A 22,861-nucleotide genomic window follows, 5' to 3' on the forward strand; every position below is an offset into this window, starting at 1 on the left:
TGACATTTGAGATATAGGAATTCTGGGAATTTGTGACGTTGTATTTATAACGGATTAATTAACATAGATTATCAATAGTAAATATTCGAAAAAATATTCTGTATAAGGCTTCGAAATCTTTGCAACTTTTATTTTAACAAAACGTCTTTCACCTTATAACAATTCGCATCAGAGCGTTACGACTTCATAAAACAGAAGTTGGGAAAAGAAAAATGTAAAAGTTGGAAAAGTAATGGACTTCGTTCCTTTCGGTGTTCTATCAAAGGACTGCGAAAACAATGAGGATTTCTTTTATTAAGAAAGTTTATTGAAAGTCGCTGTGAAAAAACCACGCAGAAAATATTCTGTTCAATTCGTCTTCCGCATAATTTATGTCACTACATTCTAGCAAAATCATTCGCGAGTTAATACAATAGAAACGAGAACAAATATTGAACGAAATTTTCTTGGGAAGTTCCTCGACGGTGGTATTTAACCTATATGTACACTTTTCACTTTATTTGTTCTTCTTCGAATTAGAAGATTTTTTACTTTTATGGTCGCAAGATGAGCCCAGTAATTTTCTTTTCAATTTTCGCACCAGAAGAACGAACACGTACAGTATTAACACTATACAGGCAAGCATGAAACCATAAACGTCGAAAAGATGCACTTGCCACCATGAAAGATGAATTGCAGGTGATTGCAAAATTTTTCCGTGTCGTGCGACGTATTCGATCCAATAAATCGCCGTGTCTACAGCGCTCATGGGTCTGTCTTTGAATAGTTCCGATACTTTCTTTATATTTGCCCTGGAAATAACGTTTCTTATTGTAGAACATAAATCAACGATAGAATGTTAATAGAATAGCAAAGATAATTTAAAGATATTTAAATGATGAACATTAGGATAATATAGGAAGCAGCGTGGCAATATAACGGGTGGTATAATATACATATAATGTGTAGCAATGCAAAATATAGATAATAGGACGCGCGGCGTTATAACACGTAGGAGTGCAATATATATAAAAATACGAAACGTGAATATACGGCGCGTGGCGATATAACGCGAGGCAATAGAATGCGTGATAATAGCAATGCTAGATGTGGAGAGTCGATGCGCGGTGATATAACACGTGGCAATACAACGTATAGGAATGCGAAATGTCAATATATGGCGCGTGGCGATATAACGCGAGGCAATAGAATGCGTGATAATAGCAATGCGATATATTGAGAGCCGATGCGTGGCAATATAACGCGTGGTAACACAACATACAGAAGTACGAAATGTGGAGATACGACGCGTGGCGATATAACGCGAGGCAATAGAATGCGTGATAATAGCAATGCTAGATGTAGAGAGTCGATGCGCGGTGATATAACGCGTGGCAATACAGCGTACAGGAATACGAAATGTGGAAATACGGCGCGTGGCGATATAACGCGAGGCAATATAACACGTGATAATAGCAATGCGATGCATTGAGAGCCGATGCGTGGCAATATAACGCGTGGTAACACAACATACAGAAGTACGAAATGTGGAAATACGACGCGTGGCGATATAACGCGAGGCAATATAACGCGTGGCAGTATAACGAATAGTAACTCGGAACATACTGATATAACGGTTGGAAATGCAACTCGTAAAAACAAAACGCGTAAAAATACGGAAAGTGGCGATATAACGCGAGGAAATAGAATCCGCGGTAATATAACACATAGCAATCGAATTTTAATATTTCGTTAATGTTTATGTGCTACGATAATAGAACCAAACATAAGTCCACGTAAAATGGCAATATAACGAGAGTCTGTTAATAAAAACTTTATCAAAAAATTATAAAAGGAAAGGAATGGAAAATCAATAGAGAGAAAAAGGAAGCAGAAAATGAGGAAGAGACAGACACAGGGAATTTGGAAAACTGAAAGTTACCGAAAGTCGATTCTACTCGGAAGTTTGCGAATTTCGCGTGATCCGCGTTCGGAAGTTTTCGATTTCATGAACTCTGCGAACTTTGATCGAACTTAGCGTCTTGCCAAGTTTCGTATCGTTAGAGTTGCCAAGCAGAATTGTATATCGAACGAATTAACACTGTGACAAATAGGTATTCACGTAATTACAAATGAAGTACAATGTCGTTTGTTATGTGATACTTACCGATACGTCTCATTATACAAAACCGTATTAATCGCATCGCCCAGCGTTTTCTCGTTGACTTCTTTGAACGAGCGAAGATTCACCGCGAACAGTTTCTTTGACGCGGAATCGAGATTACCATGTTGATCGCCGTAAAGTGGAATCCCTACCAAAGGCACTCCAAAATGGACGGATTCTTGCAGTCCCATCAGACCACCGTGCGTGATGAACGCTTTCGTATTCTTATGCTCTAATACAAAAAAAAAACAATATACACTTCTTCCATAGTAAACAGGTTCGAAATAAGATAAAAGCGTACGAAGGAGCATTATAATTAAGATCACGAAATTCGATTATTAAAAAAGTTGTTTAATAACGTACTGAGCACAGCTACTTGAGGAAACCAGGGCTTAGTCATCACGTTCTTTGGCAATCCTGGGAGCAGCTCCTCCTTTTTCCCGACCTTCATTAGCACACGAACTGGCGCTATCTTCTCGAAGACTTTGTAGACGCTTCTCAGAAGCGACTCGGGGAACGTTTCGATTCTCACCATCGACCCGAACGTGAACAATATGCAACCGTGTTTGCTTTCGTCCAACCATTTTTGTAGATCCTGTCGAATAACGTACGCTCTTATACGCGTTGTTATTTAACGGTGGAGATTTTATTCAAACTACGAAAAATGTCGAGCAAGGTCCCTAAATAATTGAGGATTCTTTCTGGAAACTCTGACGGGTTCCATGATAAATAGGTCCCTGTTGAACAAGTCGGAAGGACGGGAAGACAATAATTCTCTCCGAATTCTGAAATATCTGAAACTTGACCAACTCTCCCTATTTCTGCGCCAACTTCGCAAGCTTCATTCGAATCAATCACCGCGATATCATAAGATATACTTACCGCTGGTAGCGGTTTCCCGTCGTCTTTAACGTGCAGTCCACCAACTTCGACGATTCCCATCGTCAACGGTCTGATTCCGAGTAAACTATGATGCGAGTTGACCAGAAGCAGATCCAGGTCGTGGTAGAGGTCCGTGATCGTGGCATTTATGCCGAAATATTTCTGCACGTACTGTTGCTGTGGATTGACGTATCTGTCTAGTTGAAACGCGACCATGTTCGTTAGAAAGGTATTCATCAACCTCTGCCAGAAGTTCATCTTTTGGTCGTAAGAGGTGAACAGAGACGGCACGAAAGAAGGATTAAACGGGTTTCCCAACTTCTCGGTGAACCATTCGTCGCTGCCGGCGGTTACTACGCCGACCATGGGAACGTTCAAGTGACGGCCGAAAGCGAGGTAACACGACGCCAGGAACATCTGAAATCGACGTCGATAATTCATTTTAATGTTACCTTTACGTTCCCTGACATTTGCGCGTAAAATACCAAATTTGAAAATCTAGGTATTTAGGAAGTCTAAAAAATTCAGCGATTTCGGGAATTTTGGGATCTAGGGCAATTCGGAATCTAGGGAATTTTGAGATCTGGGAAATTTGGGGAGCTAGGAAAATTTGGGATCTATGGAAATTTGGAATCTAGGGAATCTGGGGAAATTTGGGAATTTTGGGATCTAGGGAATTCGGGGATGTAGGGAATTTAGGAATCTAAGGAATTTGAGGATGCAGGGAATTTTGGGATCTAGAGAAATTTGGGATTTAGGGAATTTTGGGATCTATGAAAATTTGGAATCTAGAGAATTTGGGGATGTAGGGAATTTTGGGATCTAGGGGATTTTGGGATCTATGGAAATTTGGAATCTAGGGAATCTGGGGAAATTTGGGAATTTTGGGATCTGGGGAATTCGGGGATGTAGGGAATTTAGGAATCCAGGGAATTTGGGGATCTAGGGAATTTGAGGATGCAGGGAATTTTGGGATCTAGAGAAATTTGGGATTTAGGGAATTTTGGGATCTAGGGGATTTTGGGATCTATGAAAATTTGGAATCTAGTGAATTTGGGGATCTAGGGAATTTGGGGATGTAGGGAATTTTGAGATTTAGGGAATTTGGGGATCTAGGGGATTTTGGGATCTATGGAAATTTGGAATATAGGGAATTTGGAGATCTAGGGAATTTGGGGATCTAGGGAATTTGGGGATGTAGGGAAATTTGGGATTTAGGAAATTTTGGGATCTAGAGAAATTTGGAATCTAGGGAAATTTGAAATCCAGAATATTTGGGGATCTAGGGAAATTCTGAGTCTGGTGAATTTTTGAGTTTAGAATATAGGATTTTCCCGAAACAAAGTGCAGTTTGCGAAGCATCTGATAACTGCATTTTTCCCATTTATTGCAATTCCGTTGATTGTATCATTTACGCGCTGAAACGCAATTGAGGTCAAGGTTGTAATAATCGACGTTCTAATCTTATTACCATTAAGCTCCGTTTCACTTTTATCAGTTTTTTTATTGTATTTGTCGACGATCTGAAATATATTGATAAGTATTGGCGATATATTTCTTAGAAAAATTTGAGATCTTGTCAGCTCTTTTAATCACTGCTATGATTGTCATAATTAATCTTCTGTAAGTATCTACATGTGCGTCCTGTTTTCATGTATTCTGTCAAGTAAGAACATTCGATTGTATCATTCGTATCGGTACATCAGAACACTTCTAAACGTCAAATTCAATCAAACCGTATTAATTTCGTATTAATAATAAAAACGTTTATATTGTGAAATTTCATAATTTCATTGCTTAATCAGTGCAATCATCCATCGTATCAAAAAGCATTAAATGTATAATCAGAAAAAGTACATATTTAGAGTGATACCTGGTTGAAAGTGAATCAATATTTACTCAAAGCAGGTTTTACCGATACAGAATTTATCTAGCAAAATTGAAAAATGTCAGAGTATAAAATTCTGCACTGTCAGCTTCAAGATTGTCGTATTGGATTATTACTGACAACGCAAACATAAAAACGTCATAGGCTGTTAAGATTACAATTTTGCTTCGTAATCCTTGCTTACTATGTAACATCACATAACAAGCCTGTGATTCACTTTATGCAAATAGAGTACATGTGATTACGTTAATTATATGTTACGCTTCGATTTTAATTTTAATTAGATTTCAGTACACGTGTATAGAGATACTCGATTAGTATAGAGATTTTTACCATAACTGGAATTTCTCTTGTTTACGCTTTGTCGCCAGTGTTCAATTATCGTTCAATTAGCACTGTAAATGGACACGAGGTAAATAACGAGTGGCTATTTGTTGGAGATAGGCGTTACAAATATTTCAATTTTTCAATGACACAAATACTGAATTTTTCAATTCAATTTTTTAATTATTCAATTTTCCAATTCTTCAATTTTTCAATTTTTCAATTCTTCAATTCTTCAATTATTCAATTTTTTTACTCTTCAAGTTTTCAATTTTCAATTTTTCAATTCTTCAAATTTTCAATTCAATTATTCAATTTTTTTACTCTTCAAGTTTCCAATTTTTAATTTTTTAATTCTTCAAATTTTCAATTATACAATTATTCAACTCTTCAATTCAAACATTTCCAACTTACAATTACATTAATTCAAAACTTTTGCTTTCCCAAATACGATTTGAAAAATTTCAATATTTGTACGACTATCATAATCCCCATAAAAAACAAAACTCACCTCGACAATAACCAAATCATACGGTGGATCCTTGGGCGGGTTGTCAATCAGTTGCTTCAGTTTCGGATATTCCATCAATTTACAGATTTGATCGCCCACCATCCGAGTCAACAGCTCGAAGTTTTGGTTGTTGAATTCGACAACATGGCTCAACTCCAACTTATTCACCACCGATTCTATAGTTCCCTCCAAAGATATTTCTGTATAATTCGCCGGTGGTTCTTTCACGGTGAAATGCGTGACTACGTCCACGGTGTGCCCTCGCTCGGCCAAACTAGTTAGCAATCGTTCCCCCATTATCCAATGGCTTCTCCCGTTTAATGGAAACAGGCCAAGAATTCGCAAACCTTCCGTCGACTGACCGAATGTCAGCACCGCCGCAAGAACCGTTAAAAGCAGCCTCATTTTCACTGGCAATATTTTATCTTCTTCTTATAGGATCCGATTGACATTGATCGAACACGCGATCGATTAACTTCTTCCTCGTGAAACTTTTTACCTTCTCATCCTTCGGTTACCTGCAGTTTCCTGTAAGGTGAATTGTCTCATTAGTCAGCTTTCAATAGTAGTCGTTTTTTAACGCGTATGTGTTTCTTCTACATTTTTACGTTTAGTTAATTCTCGAATGCAACGTTGAATAACAACATGATATCTATTTAGAACAGAATGTTTTCTATCGTGCTGTTAAAGACACGTGTTTTGTAAACACACTGATAACACCGATAAATGCACATGTTAGTTCAGAAATGCGTGGCTTTCAACATCTGGTTAACTTTGCAGTATCTTAAACGTTTAAAATAATAGAGAAAATGATCTAGGGAATTTTTGAATCTAGAGATTTTTGAAACTAGGGATTTTTCAAATTTACAGTTTTGGGCCTTTAGAGATTTACATACCGGAATTTGGGATCTAGGGATTTTTTCGAATCTAGGGATCTTTTCACATCTAGGAATTTTTCCCATCTAGAGTTTTGGTTCTTTAGAGATTTTGTATTGAGATTTCGGATCTAGGGATTTTTTTTCGAATCTAGGGATTTTTTCAAATCTAGGAATTTTTCCCATCTAGAGTTTTGGTTCTTTAGAGATTTATATATTGAGATTTCGGATCTAGGGATTTTTTGTCGAATTTAGTAATTTTTTCGAATCTAGGGATTTTTTCAAATATAGGAATTTTTCCCATCTAGAGTTTTGGTTCTTTAGAGATTTTGTATTGAGATTTCGGATCTAGGGATTTTTTTCAAATTTAGTAATTTTTTCGAATCTAGGGATTTTTTCAAAACTAGGAATTTTTCCATTCTAGAGATTTGGTTCTTTAGAGATTTTTATATTGAGATTTGGGATCTAGGGATTTTTTTGAATATAGTGATTTTTTCAAATCTAGGAATTTTTCCAATCTAGAGTTTTGGTTCTTTAGAGATTTTTATATTGAGATTTGGGATCTAGGAATTTTTTGAATCTAGGAATTTTTTGGGTCTACTGATTTGTAGAATCTAGTAACTTGGATATCTAGAAATTTTTTATGTAAGGATTTAGGGATATAGTGGTTTGGGTTCTAGGGATTCGAAATCTAGGGTTTTTGGAACTTGAACCTTATGAAACATTAGGATAGCTTGTCTAAATCTTTTCCCAGTGCTTCTCTAGTATCTTAAACGTTTAAAATAACAGTTCAAATATTTATAACCTCACTGTTTCAAGATGTAAGATGCATTGTTCGGCGGAATAACGGTTTACATTCGATTCACAAATTGCTCGACAAAAATCATGTAAGTGCACCGATCGCGGAATGCCGACTGATTCGGTAGAACCGGTTCCCGATATAATTACGTATATTCCAACACGTGATTAGATTAGATTAAATTCGCGATATCGTCCTTTTTCTCCGAATGTTAAAATATCTTTTAACGTATGAGTATTCTCTGCAACAGATTATCAATTATCTATTTTCATTTATCGTTAATAGTCGCTTACGAGAATTGATCTTTTCAAAATAACCATAAAGAACATACTCACGTGTTTTCAACAGATAACACCGAACCGTTATCGTTTCTGAATTTCTCAACGTGTACGTATGTCGTTATGTAAAGCACATCACTCTGAAATGACCGTCAGTGCTGCGTCCGTGAAAGACCGACGAGGACTGGTTGATGAATCTGCCTTGCAGGTTCAGTCTGCTACGCAGTCCAAGGCGGTTTGGTTATTCGTGCTGTGGTGTGGGTTCGAATTAACCGGTGATGCAATACTTTTTTTGTAACGGTCACTTCTTCGGAAGTTTCGTCCGCAGGTGCACTCGATACATTTCACACACGATTTCTCATGTACAGATAATTCCCAATACACAAACTTGCATATAATTCAATATACAACAGGTATATTAATCCTTACGATGCGCTTTCCATGCTTTAAATCTTTCTGTCAGACTTAGTATTTTTTTACATTGTTTGATTCTATATGCAACTTAAAATTTGAACACAATTTCAAATTTATGTATACGCATCGATGCTAAAATATCATCGATAAAATGATAGAAATTTGTGTAAATTCTGTATCGGCGTACTATGCCAATATTGCAATTGACCAAATAAAATCGATCGTCGTTTTGATGGACAGTGTAGCGACAATAAAACGCGCCCCGACAAAATCAAATTCAACTCGGAATTCCGTCGATATCGAAAATTGACAGGATCGAGCTTAGCAGGAAATTCTTTGTCGCCTTATATTTCGTATCTTTTTTGTTTCCCGACGTCGCGTTTCGGAACTCGACATCGATGTTCGCGAAAGCAATTTTTGCTCGGAGCAATTTGTCCGGATTTCACTTCGTTCAGAAGTCTTTTTCTCGGATTCGTAGCCACGTTTTCCTGTCCCAGATTCCGCGCCACGGCTCCGAATGCTGATTGATGGATCGACGTCGGCGCGATCTTATGATCGCTTGATCGCTTCCGAACGATTTGCACTCTCGATTCTCGATTTCATCGCTCGAGAACATCAATTTCAAACGAGATCCATCTTTCTGCCGGATAATTCGAACATGTTGCGGTAACGCAATCTTTCTAATGACCTTTCAGCGGTTTCCGCTTTGCTTTGATATGTTTTTACTATGCACGCTTCCGTTTATAACGATATACGTTGCGTTGTATTCATCCTAGGAACATAGGAATATATTCACATACATTCGTTAAAGATCTAGGGATATTTTGGGATCTAGGGACTTTTTGGGGGTGTAGGAATATTTTGGGACCAAGGTGGATTTTGGGCTCTAATGATATTGGAAATTTATGGATATTTTGGGATCTAGGGATATTTTGGAATCTAGGGACTTTTGGGGGTTTTAGGAATATTTTCGGACCAAGGCGGATATTGGGCTCTAATGATATTTGAAATTTATGGATATTTTGGGATCTAGGGATATTTTGGAATCTAGGGATATTTTTGGATCTAGGGATATTTGGGGACATGGAGATATTTTGGGTTCTTGTGACATCGCGAATGTAGGAATATTCTGAATCTAGGAATATTTTGGGATCTAGGGATATTTTGGGGTCTGGGGATATTTTGGAATCTAGGGATATTTTGGGACCTGGAGATATTTTGGGTTCTAGTGACATCGCGAATCTAGGAATATTCCGAATCTAGGGATATTTTGGGATCTGGGGATATTTTGAATCTAGAAATATAGGAACGTGGAATGTGGAGAACTAGGGACATGGTCTAGGGATCTAGAGAAGTAGGTGTCCAGTGATCTAGGATTCCAGGGAATTAGTGTTCTAAAAATCGGAGATCTATGCACCAAGAGTCTAGCAACCTAGGGACCTAAAAATCTCAGATAATCCTAGATTTGGGAATAAAAGAAGGAATCAAGTTAATTCTTAATTTCCTACAATTTGTTTAAATTTAAAATGTCTATTTGATATCTATTTTGGTACTTCACACTGATGTGTATTTTGACTTCACTTTTATCAAAGCAAAATGTCAGAATTTGTGAGGAATAACGAATTAACATAAACCGTTAATTAACTGACTGATATTCCAGTTTTTATTAGAGAGAATCTGGTCATGGAGAAATATTATTGTACATTAATCGCACGTGTTATCACATGAAATGTAACAGCGATCGATTATGGAATGACCGTAACAGGTGTGCACGCGTCAAACTACAAAAAGCATAACGATTTCGAATCGGTGTAACGGATATTACAGCTTATTGCGATTATCGAATGATAATTCGATTACTGAACGCGAATTAATACCATATACAATAACTATTACGGAACTATAACCATGTTATGTCGTAATCTAAAATCGTCGTAATTTTCGTTTACCCTGTACAAATAACATTTAGTGCATGATCGACCATAGTACGTGATTTGACATTTCGAACGACATCGATGAATATTTTTCTAAAGTACATTGAAATGTCAAGTGCACGATTGTTTTATTCGCTATATTGACTATTTCCCGATCCGAATTCATATTGGATCAGTTACGAAACCTTTTTCTTGTGCGCCGCACTGTCGTTCGCGTTGACCAACTGAAATACGAATCGCACTACGACCGTCAACGCGTACAACGAAATTAACAGAGCGACTAACAGGAAGGCGTAAACGTCTAGCAGTTCCCTTTGCCACCATGCTAGGTCGACTGCGGGTGATCTTAGCGCGTCGGCACCGTGTTTCGCGATGTACTCGACCCAATAAACTGCTGTCTCCGAGGCGTTCAGTGGTCTGTCCAGGAACCTTTCTGACAGCTTCTTCGCTGCGTTCCTGCAAAATTGAACATCACTCGTGACGGAATAAAAAATTTATTAAATTATCTATGTAGACTAAATTTTGATGAAACTGGGAGTGAGAGAAAATTAAGGCCGAACGACGATTTTAATGAATTTGGTAATCCAGGGATTTGGGAATATAGGGATTTGGTAATCTAGAGATTTGGGAATCTAGGGATTTGGGAATTTAGGGAAATTGGGAATCTAGGGATTCGGTGATCTAGAGATTTGGGAATCTAGGGATTTGGTGATCTAGGGATTTGGGAATCTCGGGATTTGGGAATCTAGGGATTTGAGAATTTAGGGAAATTGGGAATCTAGGGATTCGGTGATCTAGAGATTTGGTAATCTAGAGATTTGGGAATCTAGGGATTTGGGAATCTAGGGATTTGGTGATCTAGGGATTCGGGAATCTAGGGAATTTGGGAATCTAGAGATTTGGGAATCTAGGGATTTGGGAATCTAGGGATTTGGTGATCTAGGGATTTGGGTATCTCGGGAAATTGGGAATCTAGGGATTTGGTGATCTAGGGATTTGGGAATCTCGGGAAATTGGGAATCTAGGGAATTGGGAATCTAGGGATTCGGCGATCTAGGGATTTGGGAATCTAGGAATTCGGTGATCTAGGGATCTTGGGGATCTAGGGATTCGGTGATCCAGGGATTCGGGAATCTAGGGATTCGGCGATCTAGGGATTTGGAAATCTAGGGATTTGGAAATCTAGGGATTTGGTGATCTAGGGATTTGGGAATCTAGGAATTCGGTGATCTAGGGATCTTGGGGATCTAGGGAATTTGGGAATCTAGAGATTCGGCGATCTAGGGATTTGGAAATCTAGGGATTTAGGGATCTAGGGATCTTGGGGATCTAGGGAATTTGGGAATCTAGGGAATTTGAAACGTAGGGATTTGGGAAATTAAGGCCGAACGACGATTTTAATGAATGAACAAATGACAAAACTTCCGTAAGTCTCGAATCGAGTTATCGAGATAAAATAGTGAAAGTGCCTGTCAGAAGGGTTCGGAAGTAATTTTAAGCCGATCGACAATGTACCTGTATTTCGGATCGTTTAAGACAGCGTTCAGAGCCTCATCCATTCTCTCCTCCGTTAAAGTGTCCAGATTTAATCCTATCGTGATGTTCTTCACCGTGCCGACGTCGATGTTGATAAATTGATCGGCAAACAATGGTATACCAATCATGGGGACACCGTAGTGAATAGCTTCTTGGGTGCCCATCAACCCACCGTGAGTGATGAACGCCTTAATATTGGGGTGCTCTAATAACAATACGAGTTTTATCGTCAAATTAATATCACAATTAGTCTTTATAGCCATTCTTTACCGCGTGCTTAATTAAATCGAATCTTGATTCTAAGGCAAACTTACTGAGAACTTTAACTTGCGGAATCCAAGATAAAGTATGAACGTTTTTCGGCAGACCCGGAGGAAGTTCCTCCGACTTCGCTATTTTCATTAGAACACGAACGGGTGCTATCTTTCCCAGTGAACTGTAGAATATTTTAAGGTACTTGGCCGGGAAGGATTCGATTTTCACCATCGAACCGAACGAGAAGTAAATAAATCCGTCCTTGCTCTCGTTCATCCACTTTTCCAGACTCTGAAAACAGACATCATTCAAAAATATTCCTACATAGACAATTTCTCCGGTTCTCGTAAACTTTTCCGATAATTAACGAACGACTATTCGCGCGACTACGTAAAGACAAGATAATTACCGGAGGTAACTCAACTCCTTCCTCCTGCACGTGAAGTCCTCCAACTTCGATCAGTGCCGGTGTCGATGGTCTAATACCGTTCCAGGACGAGTGAGAATTCACTAGAATCATCGCCAACTTTTTTTCCAGCTCTCTGATATCCGGTAAATCTGGACTCACGTATTTTCTTATCATCTCGGTTTGTATGCTCGATGCTTGACGGAACACGTGTACGTTGTACTTGTGGTGCAAGAAGTTGTACAATCTTTGGAAGAAGTTCATGTTCTCCATGTAGCTGAGCAAAATGTTCGGCGCGAACGCGAGGTTTTCGGGATTCGCGATGTATTCGTAGGCCCATGGATACAGCGCTGAGGAACTGACTCCTATTATTGGGACATTTAGCACGTGACCCACGGCCGCGAAACAGTGTGCACCAAATATCTGCGAAGCATTAAATGGGTAAATTAAATATTTAATGGGCCAGTTTGAATTATTTAGTTTGGACACTTTTGGAATTTTAGAACTTTGAGACGTGGAATTTTGGAATTTGGGGAATTTTGAAATTTGCGGAATTTTGAATTTGGGGAATTTTTGAATTTGGGGAATTTTGGAATTTGGGATTTTTGGAATTTGGGGGATTTTGGAATTTGGGGAATTTTGGATTTGGGGAATTTTGGATTTGGGGGATTTTGGATTTGGGGAATTTTGGATTTGGGGGATTTTGGAATTTGGAGAATTTTGGAATTTAGGGAATTTTGGAATTTGGGGGATTTTGGAATTTTAAGAATTTTGGAATTTGGGGAATTTTGAAATTTGGGGGATTTTGGATTTGGGGAATTTTGGATTTGGGGGATTTTGGAATTTGGGGAATTTTGGATTTGGGGGATTTTGGAATTTGGGGGATTTGGGATTTGGGAAATTTTGGATTTGGAGAATTTTGGAATTTAGGGAATTTTGGAATTTGGGGGATTTTGGAATTTTGAGAATTTTGGAATTTGGGGAATTTTGGATTTGGAAAATTTTGGAATTTAGGGAATTTTGGAATTTGGGGGATTTTGGAATTTTGAGAATTTTGGAATTTGGGGGATTTTGGAATTTTGAGAATTTTGGAATTTGGGGAATTTTGGATTTGGAGAATTTTGGAATTTAGGGAATTTTGGTATTTGGGGGATTTTGGAATTTTGAGAATTTTGGAATTTGGGAATTTGAAATTTGGGGAATTTTGGATTTGGGGAATTTTGGAATTTGGGGGATTTTTGAATTTGGAAATTCTGGAATTTGGAAATTTTTGAATTTTGGAAATTTTTGAAATTTTTTAAATCTACTGAATTTGGATTTCTAGAATTTTGAAAATGGAATTTAAAACTTTCAATTTCAGATTTTCCTAATGGATAATTTTAAAGTGCAACTTGACATCTTTAGGTATCGATAATTATCTCAAAGTTTCCCTATCCGAAATTCATAGTCACACAAAACCACTATATCGCAATCACCAAATTGCAATAGCGTCTGCAATGACATATGAACCAATCATGCGAACGTTTCTTAATGGAATTTTAATGCTGTGTCTAGCCGATCGGTTCTTATCAACGAAAGTTAATCCATCCGAATGGAATAACGTTTAAGGTAGTTCATAGATCAACGAAGAGCTTAATAGCGTTAACAGTTAGACGTCGCGCTCGTAAAACGACGCGACTAATGTTCCTAACGACTGTCTCCGTAGGGACACTTTTCTAGAACTCGTGCGAAGTCTGTTTACCGGGATGAAGGGAGAAAAATAACCGCGGAGAATGGAAAAACGGTGCAGTACGCGAGGCGCGAGAACAAATCGAGATGGTATTTCTTTGGCTTATCCTGCGCTTTTGCCTTTCGTTCGCTGCACCTTCTTAAAGCTTCAATTTAAAACGGGGTAAAATTGAATCTCCTTACGTAATTAATCTCTCTACCGTTTGCGGAAAAACGCGCGGTTTAAATTCATTTATTTACGGTCTACGACATATTTCAAAGGAACGTATCAAATCAGGTTGAAACCGCGTTCTTGTCCACGATGTCTTTACACAGTCTCGTTTATCTTCGTACATTGGAAAAATGATCTGTGCGAGATGCATTTTTGTTTCGAATCAATAACTTCTCGGTTCGATTCTCGCGAGCAATAACTTTCGCCCACAGCTCCTTGGAGCTATTTTATCGCTCGCCAATATGGTCAATACGATTTCCGAACGGTTTATTACTCTCCACCCTCTTACGATATTTTGAAACGTTATAGAGAACGACTGCATCGAACATTATCGATAAACTTCGTCCAATTACAAACGGTAATTTAATAGAACAAACAGTGCCAAATAGAAAAGAATTACGAAATGTTCGATAAGATGTTACAAAGCATTCGTTGCATAAGTTCGAATTTTTCGAACACGAACGTTGGAGTCACGCAATCGCAGCGATTGTCACTAATTGTTTTTCTGGAGAAGCTGTAGAGATAGCCGCACGCGACTACCGAGGGCAACGATAACTTTGTGCATTGTCACTGCTCGATAAAACTATCGGAGAAATTTGAGCCGTAATCGAGAGGGCGCGATTAAAAGTGCAGCGTGAAAATGCACTTTGCCTTTTATTGCATAGCTATAATCACTAATCTTCCTCTTCCTGTTGCATTAGGCCTGGCTAACAGTTGCATAATGTAGGGATAAGACGAAACGACCAAACCACCGGTGCACGACATTATTACGGACAACTATTGTTTCCTGGACAAGTATCATTATTTAGTAGCCGCTAGTAGTTAAATCATATTAGTCAGCGTTATCGCGAAGCGTCATTAGCTCCATTGCTGTTATGGATGCATATCGAAAGCGCCTTTCGGGGTGGAAACAAGTTTTTAACTCGTATTCGAATTGTTAAAATATTAATTATATAATAATAATTTGAGGATATGGGGATTTTCGTATACAGAGACTTTTGCATACAGGCATTTGGAGCTAGTGACTTTTAAAATCCAGATTTTTGGTCCTCTAGAGATTTTTATATAGGGATTTGGGATCTAGGGATTTTTTTTCGAATTTAGTGATTTTTTCGAATCTAGGATTTTTTTCAAATCTAGAGTTCTGGCCCTTTAGAGATTTTAATATTGGGATTTGGGATCTAGGGATTTTTTTCGAATTTCGTGATTTTTTCGAATCTAGGGATTTTTCCAAATCTGGGCATTTTTCAAATCTGGAGTTTTGATCCTTTAGAGATTTTAATATTGGGATTTGGGATCTAGGGATTTTTTTCGAATTTCGTGATTTTTTCGAATCTAGGGATTTTTCCAAATCTTAGCATTTTTCAAATTTAGAGTTTTGGTCCTTTAGATATTTTGATATTGGGATTTGGGATCTAGGGATTTTTTTCGAATTTAGTGATTTTTTTCGAATCTAGGGATTTTTCCAAATCTTGGCATTTTTCAAATCTAGAGTTTTGGTCCTTTAGATATTTTGATATTGGGATTTGGGATCTAGGGATTTTTTTTCGAATTTAGTGATTTTTTTCGAATCTAGGGATTTTTCCAAATCTGGGAATTTTTCAAATTTAGAGTTTTGGTCCTTTAGAGAATTTTATATTGGGATTTGGGATCTAGAGATTTTTTTCGAATTTAGTGATTTTTTCGAATCTAGGGATTTTGTTCGAATCTGGGGATTTTTCTAATTTAAAGTTTTGGTCCTTTAGATATTTTGATATTGGGATTTGGGATCTAGGGATTTTTTTTCAAATTTAGTGATTTTTTCGAATCTAGGGATTTTTCCAAATCTGGGCATTTTTCAAATCTAGAGTTTTGGTCTTTAGAGAATTTTATATTGGGATTTTGGATTTAGGGATTTTTCTCGAATTTAGTGATTTTTTCGAATCCAGGGATTGTCTTCGAATCTGGGGATTTTTCTAATTTAAAGTTTTGGTCCTTTAGAGATTTTTATATAGGGATTGGGATTTAGTGATTTTTCGTGTTTAGTGATATTTAGAACCTATTTGGATGTCTAGTAATTTTTTATACAGGCATCAGTGAGTATAGTCATTTAGGATATAGGAATTCTAAATCTAGGGATTTTTACACCTAAACCCTGTGAAACATTCGAATAGCTTATCTAAATCTTCTCCCATTCTCCACTTTTCCCTAAAACTGCATTTCACTCGGAAAGAATGTATATTAAACACCCTATACTTATTCAATGGCTCTAAACGACAGTAAGTACCCCATATGCGAGGAGACACTTAGAATAAAATATGTATCTTTCTAAAAAGGGGTACTCTCGTTCGAGCACCATTTTGTCCGTAACAAAGGTCTCGGGAAACCCGAGACGACGTTGCTATAAAACTGAATGTATACCTCCATAATGACCACGTCGTAGGTCGGATTTTTGCGCGCATTCTTCAGGAACTGTTGCATCTGTTCGTTACCTAGATACCGACACACTTCGTCGCTCAGTATAGACCCGACGGCGTACGCCGGCGATGAATTGATCATCTCGTTCACCTCGGCGAAGGTCATGTTGTTCATGAACTGCCGCGAGACAGGCACCGTCAACGCGTCCCTGTAATTCGGGTACGGCTTCTTCAACGGGAACGGACTCACCGCGTCCACCTGGTGCCCCTTTCTGGCCAACGCTTTCATTAGCTGCTCGAACATTATGAAATGACTCTTCCCGTTGAACGGGAACAGGCACAGTATTCTGTATCCATGACAGATGGACAGAATCGCACAAAAGAGGACGATCGAACACAGCTTCATTGTTCTGCTGATGCTTTTTCGAAATTGTCACTCTATCACCACAATGGTAAATAGTCAATCTTGTACTTCTATCAAATATTTGTTTCAATTGAAATATGTTTTGGGATGATTATTTAGAGTTTTATCACCCTCGGTATGCTCGAACGTCACGTGTTTAGACACTTTACTAGTTGATAGCCGGAAAATTCCCTTCGCTGATCGATTCGTTCTCTCCGACCGAAGACGCAGGCCGGACAATCTGCATAGTTGAACGCGTTTTTCGACTGCAACCTTCCGAGACCGCAACGACACGAGACTGCACGAGCTTCACCGATCAACTGACAACCGCGGTCGATTCGTCGGATCATCCTAGATAAATTTGACCTTCCGATAAATATCGATATGACATGTAGCGCAATGTGTCGAAACGAAGGAGCAACTATCTCTATTAGAAAGATAAAAGAAGCGATAAACCGGGAGGAAAACTATCGGCCGATTTTTCTCGCGAGAGTTTAATCGCTCACGTTGGATGATCGGGAGAAACTGTCGACCGAACACCGACGAGGGAAGATACGAGCGTATTGTTTCTCTCTAAGCGTGAAATGTAATTTTATAAATATCTGACGCGTGTTACGCGCTAGAATCCGTGAAGGTCGACGAAATATAATCGCACGAAATTTGAACTTGTGCCATGTTAACGAACAGTGACCTGTTACGAAGCTCGATGACGATAGACTCTTGCGTATATATTTATATAAATGTACGAGTAGATAGGCTGGGATGATGCTGCAAATTATTTGTCATGATTTCGCGGAAATTGTGGAGATTTGTGTAATAGGGCAGATTGAGATGTTTTTGTGACGTCTTTGGGTCGATATTGCGGTTTAGGGGGAATGGGATATGAATTTCTTGTAACTTTTACAGAGTGGGAATATTGATATGAAAGATTTTTATTTGCTATTTATTAACTGCTCATTTCCTAATTTAGAATTTGTTATTTTTCTTAGGTTTACATTTTCCAAATTTTTATTTCTTACAATCCTGTTACTTAATTTCCTAAATTTTAAATTTTTCATTTGTGAAATTTTCCATTTCCGAATTTCTCATTTTGGAAATTTTTCAGTTCACAAGCTCCACATTTCCCAAATTCCACATTTCTCAAATTCCACATTTCCTAATTCCCCATTTCCCAATTCCCCATTAACTAATTCCTCATTTCCTAATTCCCTATTTCCTAATTCCCCGTTTCCCAAATTCCCTATTTCCTAATTCCCCGTTTCCCAAATTCCACATTTCCTAATTCTCCATTTCCCAAATTCCCTATTTCCTAATTCCCCGTTTTCCAAATTCCACATTTCCTAATTCCCCATTTCCCAAATTCCCCATTTCCTAATTCCCCATTTCCCAAATTCCCTATTTCCTAATTCCCCATTTCCCAAATTCCCTATTTCCTAATTCCCCGTTTCCCAAATTCCACATTTCCTAATTCCCCATTTCCTAAATTCCAACTTCACAAATTCCTCATTTCCCAAATTCCCCATTTCCCAAATTCCCCATTTCCTAATTCCCCGTTTCCCAAATTCCACATTTCCTAAATTCCAACTTCACAAATTCCTCATTTCCTAATTTCCCAATTTCCTAATTCCCCCATTTCCTAATTCCCCATTTCCTAATTCTCCATTTCTCAATTCCCCAATTTCCCAACCTTTTAATCTCGACAATCTCCACATCTCCCATACCTTCTCATCAAAACCGCCCTTCTACCATAAGCCACAATAATCGCAAGAAAGAAGCAACCCTACCTCAACAATCGCCAGGTCATAAGGTGGATTCGCATGAGGCGCATTCTTCAACAACCTCTGAACTCCTTCGGTGTTTAAACGATCGCAAATAGGATTTCCCACTTCCCAAGCGGTAGTGTAACCAGCATTTAGACCGGTGAACGACTCTAATTGCTCAAAAGTCACATTATTCACTATATGCTGTGTCACCTCGAACGCAACTACGTCCGTGTAATTGGGATACGGTGTCTTCAAGGGAAACGTACTGATCACTTCTACCTGGTGACCCTTTCTGGCCAAAGATTTCATCAGTTGCTCGAACATTACGAAATGACTTCGACCGTGATACGGGAACAGTCCCAGAATCCTGTACCCTTCGCAAAACGACACTATTGTCCAAAATAAAATCAATAGCTTCATGGTTCCGTTTTTTTTAGAAACTTTTAGTACTTTTATGAGTTCTTTTCACGCTGTACGAGTTTATAGAACTCGCGATTTTTGGACGTTGAGAGGATAGTTCGATGGTGATATGTCTATGAACATCGGTTCGAGGAATATTTCATACTGTCGGATACATTCGACGCTTTACAGCTTTATGGGTCACTTGAGGAAACATGAAATGTGCTTGATAAGAGATTGTGAATAGTTTCGCAATCGATACGTGTCGTGGAACTTTTTTCTAATTTGGGTTATTAATCTACTTGAAGATTAGATTTTAAATCTGTTTGTTCGCCGTGATGAGGAACACATCTATAGCCATGTGTGCACACATGTATCCACATGTGACTAGCATAACGTTTCACATGCTTAATGATCACGTTCATATGTCCACATATGTGTCCACATATAATGTTTCACATGTTTAACGATCATATCCATGTGTGCACATATGTGTCCACATATAACGTTTCACATACTTAATAAACACATTCATATGTCCACATATGTGTTCTTATGTGTCCACATACATATAACGTTTCACATATTCAACAATCACATCCATATGTGCACATGTGACCACATATAATGTTTCACATGCCTAACGATCATATCCATGTGTGCACATATGTGTCCACATATAATGTTTCACATGTTTAACGATCATATCCATGTGTGCACATATGTGTCCACATATAACGTTTCACATATTCAACAATCACATCCATATGTGCACATATGTGTCCACATATAACGTTTCACATGCTTAACGATCACATCCAAATGTGCACATATGTGTCCACATATAACGTTTCACATGTTTAACGATCATATCCATGTGTGCACATTTGTGTCCACATATAATGTTTCATATACTTAACGATCACATCCATATGTGCACATATGTGTCTACATATAATGTTTCACGTGCTTAACGATCAAGTTTGATCAAATTAATATGAATATATCAATCGAATACAAATATCTGACTGAGAGATAAATATCTGTGAAATAAATGCGAATGTCTGGTTCAACAAAAATACCTGACAGCCGAAAATAAATATCTTTTTAGGCAAATACAATTTGTGAAATGTATACGAGAATCTATCAAACGTAATCTAGCAAATAAATGATTACCCTTCGAATTTATCAGATAAATTATCTGCCATTAGTCTAAACGTAAATGGACGTGAATAAACGTAATATCTATGAGATGAATATAAACATACCACGATTGTATCGATATTCAAAGATATACCTCCACAATGACGACGTCGTAACGATTTTCCCCCGGATTAAGAAGTCGCTGTATCTCCGGACTCCCTAGATGCTCGCAGAGTGGATTCCCTAGCATGGAGGCCACGATGTACCCAGCCTCCGCACTGGTAAACACGGCCACACCGTCGAAGGTGAGATTGTTCAGCAGCTGTTCCGGCGCCTGTATCTTGACGATGTCCGTATAGTTGGCGTACGGTCTCTTCAGAGGGAACGTACTAATCACATCCACTTGATGTCCCTTTCTGGCCAAAGCTTTCATCAGCTCCTCGAACATCACGAAATGACTCTTCCCGTGGAACGGGAATATCCCTAGAATCTTGTATCCGTGGCAGATCGCGAGGGTACATAAAAGTATGATACACAACTTCATCTTTCTCTTAGTATATTGCACTTTCTGACAACTTTGCACTTGGTTGATTAAGCAGTCGAAATCTTGTGGGATTAATGTTATAAGATAGAAGATAGTACGGGAAAATTGTTGCAACGTGTAGATCTTGAGAATAGTTACCTCTTGTTATATTGCACTTTTTGACAACTTTGCACTTGGTTGATTCAGAAGTCGAAATCTTGTGGGATTAATGTTATGAGATGGAAGGTAGTACGGAAAAATTGGTGCAACGTGTAGATCTTGAGAATAGTTACCTCTTGGTATATTGCACTTTCTGACAACTTTGCACTTGGTTGATTCAGCAGTCGAAATTTTGTGGGATTAATGTTATAAGATAGAAGACAGTAGAAAAAAATTGTTGCAACGTGTAGATCTTGAGAATAGTTACCTCTCGTTATATTGCAATTTCTGACAATTTAACACTGGCTTATTTCAGCAGTCGAAATCTTGTGGTAATACTATTACAAGCTATAAAATTGCACCAGAATATTTTTGTAACGCGTAGTTTCCGAATATAGTTACCTCTCGATATATTGCACTTTCCAAAAATCTTGCACTTCCTTTATCCAGCAACCGAAATCTTGTGGTAATACTATTACAAGCTATAAAATCGCACCAGAATATTTTTGTAACGCGTAGTTTCCGAATATAGTTACCTCTCGATATATTGCACTTTCCGAAAACCTTGCACTTCCTTTATCCAGCAACCGAAATCTTGTGGTAATACTACTACAAGCTATAAACTCGCACGAGAATATTTTTGTAACGCGTAGTTTCCGAATATAGTTACCTCTCGATATATTGCACTTTCGAAAAACCTTGCACTTCCTTAATTCACAACCGAAATCTCGTAGTAATACTATTAGAAAATACAAAACTCTTGCGGTGTAACGTGTAGATCTCAAATATAGTTCCCTCGCGTTATATTGCCAACGCAACTTCCGTAAACAATCTTACAACCTCACACGAAATATATCCGTACTTTCCTCGTATATTCTTGATGTACCAAGAGAATTCTTGCTACGATAACTGCTCTCGGCAATATAACGAGAACATTCCAAGAGGACGTGAACCGTTTCGATTTTTCTCGTCGAAGAAATACTGATCGTCTGAACGGAAAATGTTGTTGTCGAAAGATGGAGGGGAACATCGAAGAAGGGAGATTACTTGCAGATTTTTTCTATACGCATTGTTCCTCGTTCGACGTTTAAGTTCCATGAAAAAGTATTTCGTTAGACCTGAAATTATTTTCCCCCTCTGTGGCCTATGGAAGTTTGGTAAGCTTCGATTTTCACGAACCGTGTAATATGCAGTGTTCGCTGCAAAATAACATTGTAATATCTACGAATTGTATTGTTGGCAGGGTTCTGTTTCAAAGCGGATTTGCTGTAATGGAAACTGCTGAAACGCGTGCAACGTTTTGTTGATGGAAATAACGCCTGAGACTGTTAACTATTTTCATATGTGTAGTTATTGGTTTGTGAAGAACATACATAACTCAGGTTATTTCTGAAACGGGGATTTCAAATTAATTTTAGTTTTGGAATTTGGAATTTTTGGAATTTGGAATTTTTGGAATTTGGAATTTTTGGAATTTTGGATTTTTGGAATTTTGGAATTTTGGATTTTTGGAATTTTGGATTTTTGGAATTTTGGATTTTTGGAATTTTGGATTTTTGGAATTTTGGATTTTTGGAATTTTGGATTTTTGGAATTTTGGATTTTTGGAATTTTGGATTTTTGGAATTTTGGATTTTTGGAATTTTGGATTTTTGGAATTTGGGATTTTTGGAATTTGGGATTTTTGGAATTTGGGATTTTTGGAATTTGGGATTTTTGGAATTTGGGATTTTTGGAATTTGGGATTTTTGGAATTTGGGATTTTTGGAATTTGGGATTTTTGGAATTTGGGATTTTTGGAATTTGGGATTTTTGGAATTTGGAATTTTTGGAATTTGGAATTTTTGGAATTTGGAATTTTTGGAATTTGGAATTTTTGGAATTTGGAATT

At 37.9% G+C, this 22,861-nt stretch overlaps 3 protein-coding genes across 14 annotated transcripts in view; 1 reads left to right on the forward strand and 2 right to left on the reverse strand.

The window, feature by feature from the left end:
- Dh31-R (Diuretic hormone 31 Receptor) overlaps window positions 1-22,861 on the forward strand; it is a 104,081-nt gene that overhangs the window by 43,231 nt on the left and 37,989 nt on the right. The gene's annotated exons all lie outside the window — the stretch shown is intronic.
- LOC100880744 (UDP-glucosyltransferase 2) lies at window positions 85-8,064 on the reverse strand. 5 transcript variants are annotated; one of them, XM_076537215.1, is made up of 7 exons: window positions 7,758-8,050; window positions 7,434-7,663; window positions 5,749-6,276; window positions 3,026-3,442; window positions 2,507-2,738; window positions 2,147-2,375; window positions 85-791 (listed from the first exon to the last, which is right to left on the reverse strand). In XM_076537215.1, the coding sequence occupies exons 3-7, from the start codon at window positions 6,151-6,153 to the stop codon at window positions 497-499; spliced, it is 1,578 nt and encodes a 525-aa protein (XP_076393330.1). In that variant the 5' UTR covers window positions 6,154-6,276; window positions 7,434-7,663; window positions 7,758-8,050; the 3' UTR covers window positions 85-496. The 5 variants fall into 5 exon arrangements, 4 of the variants coding, with proteins under 4 accessions (XP_076393330.1, XP_012154574.2, XP_003700629.2 ...); XM_012299184.2 differs by having other exon boundaries at window positions 7,429-7,663; XR_013039885.1 differs by lacking the exon at window positions 7,434-7,663 and adding an exon at window positions 1,922-2,080 and having other exon boundaries at window positions 701-791; window positions 7,758-8,064.
- LOC100880632 (UDP-glucosyltransferase 2) lies at window positions 9,755-21,954 on the reverse strand. Of its 3 annotated transcripts, none has more exons than XM_076537217.1 (5): window positions 20,443-21,954; window positions 12,249-12,668; window positions 11,899-12,130; window positions 11,564-11,789; window positions 9,755-10,504 (listed from the first exon to the last, which is right to left on the reverse strand). In XM_076537217.1, exons 1-5 carry the CDS (start codon window positions 20,830-20,832, stop codon window positions 10,225-10,227), a joined length of 1,548 nt encoding a protein of 515 aa, XP_076393332.1. In that variant the 5' UTR covers window positions 20,833-21,954; the 3' UTR covers window positions 9,755-10,224. The 3 variants fall into 3 exon arrangements, with proteins under 3 accessions (XP_076393332.1, XP_076393331.1, XP_012154576.2); XM_076537216.1 differs by lacking the exon at window positions 20,443-21,954 and adding an exon at window positions 18,768-19,181; XM_012299186.2 differs by lacking the exon at window positions 20,443-21,954 and adding an exon at window positions 16,585-17,511.

This window comes from Megachile rotundata, chromosome 11 (genome assembly GCF_050947335.1).
Source record: "Megachile rotundata isolate GNS110a chromosome 11, iyMegRotu1, whole genome shotgun sequence".
In the NCBI taxonomy this organism is placed as follows: domain Eukaryota; kingdom Metazoa; phylum Arthropoda; class Insecta; order Hymenoptera; family Megachilidae; genus Megachile; species Megachile rotundata.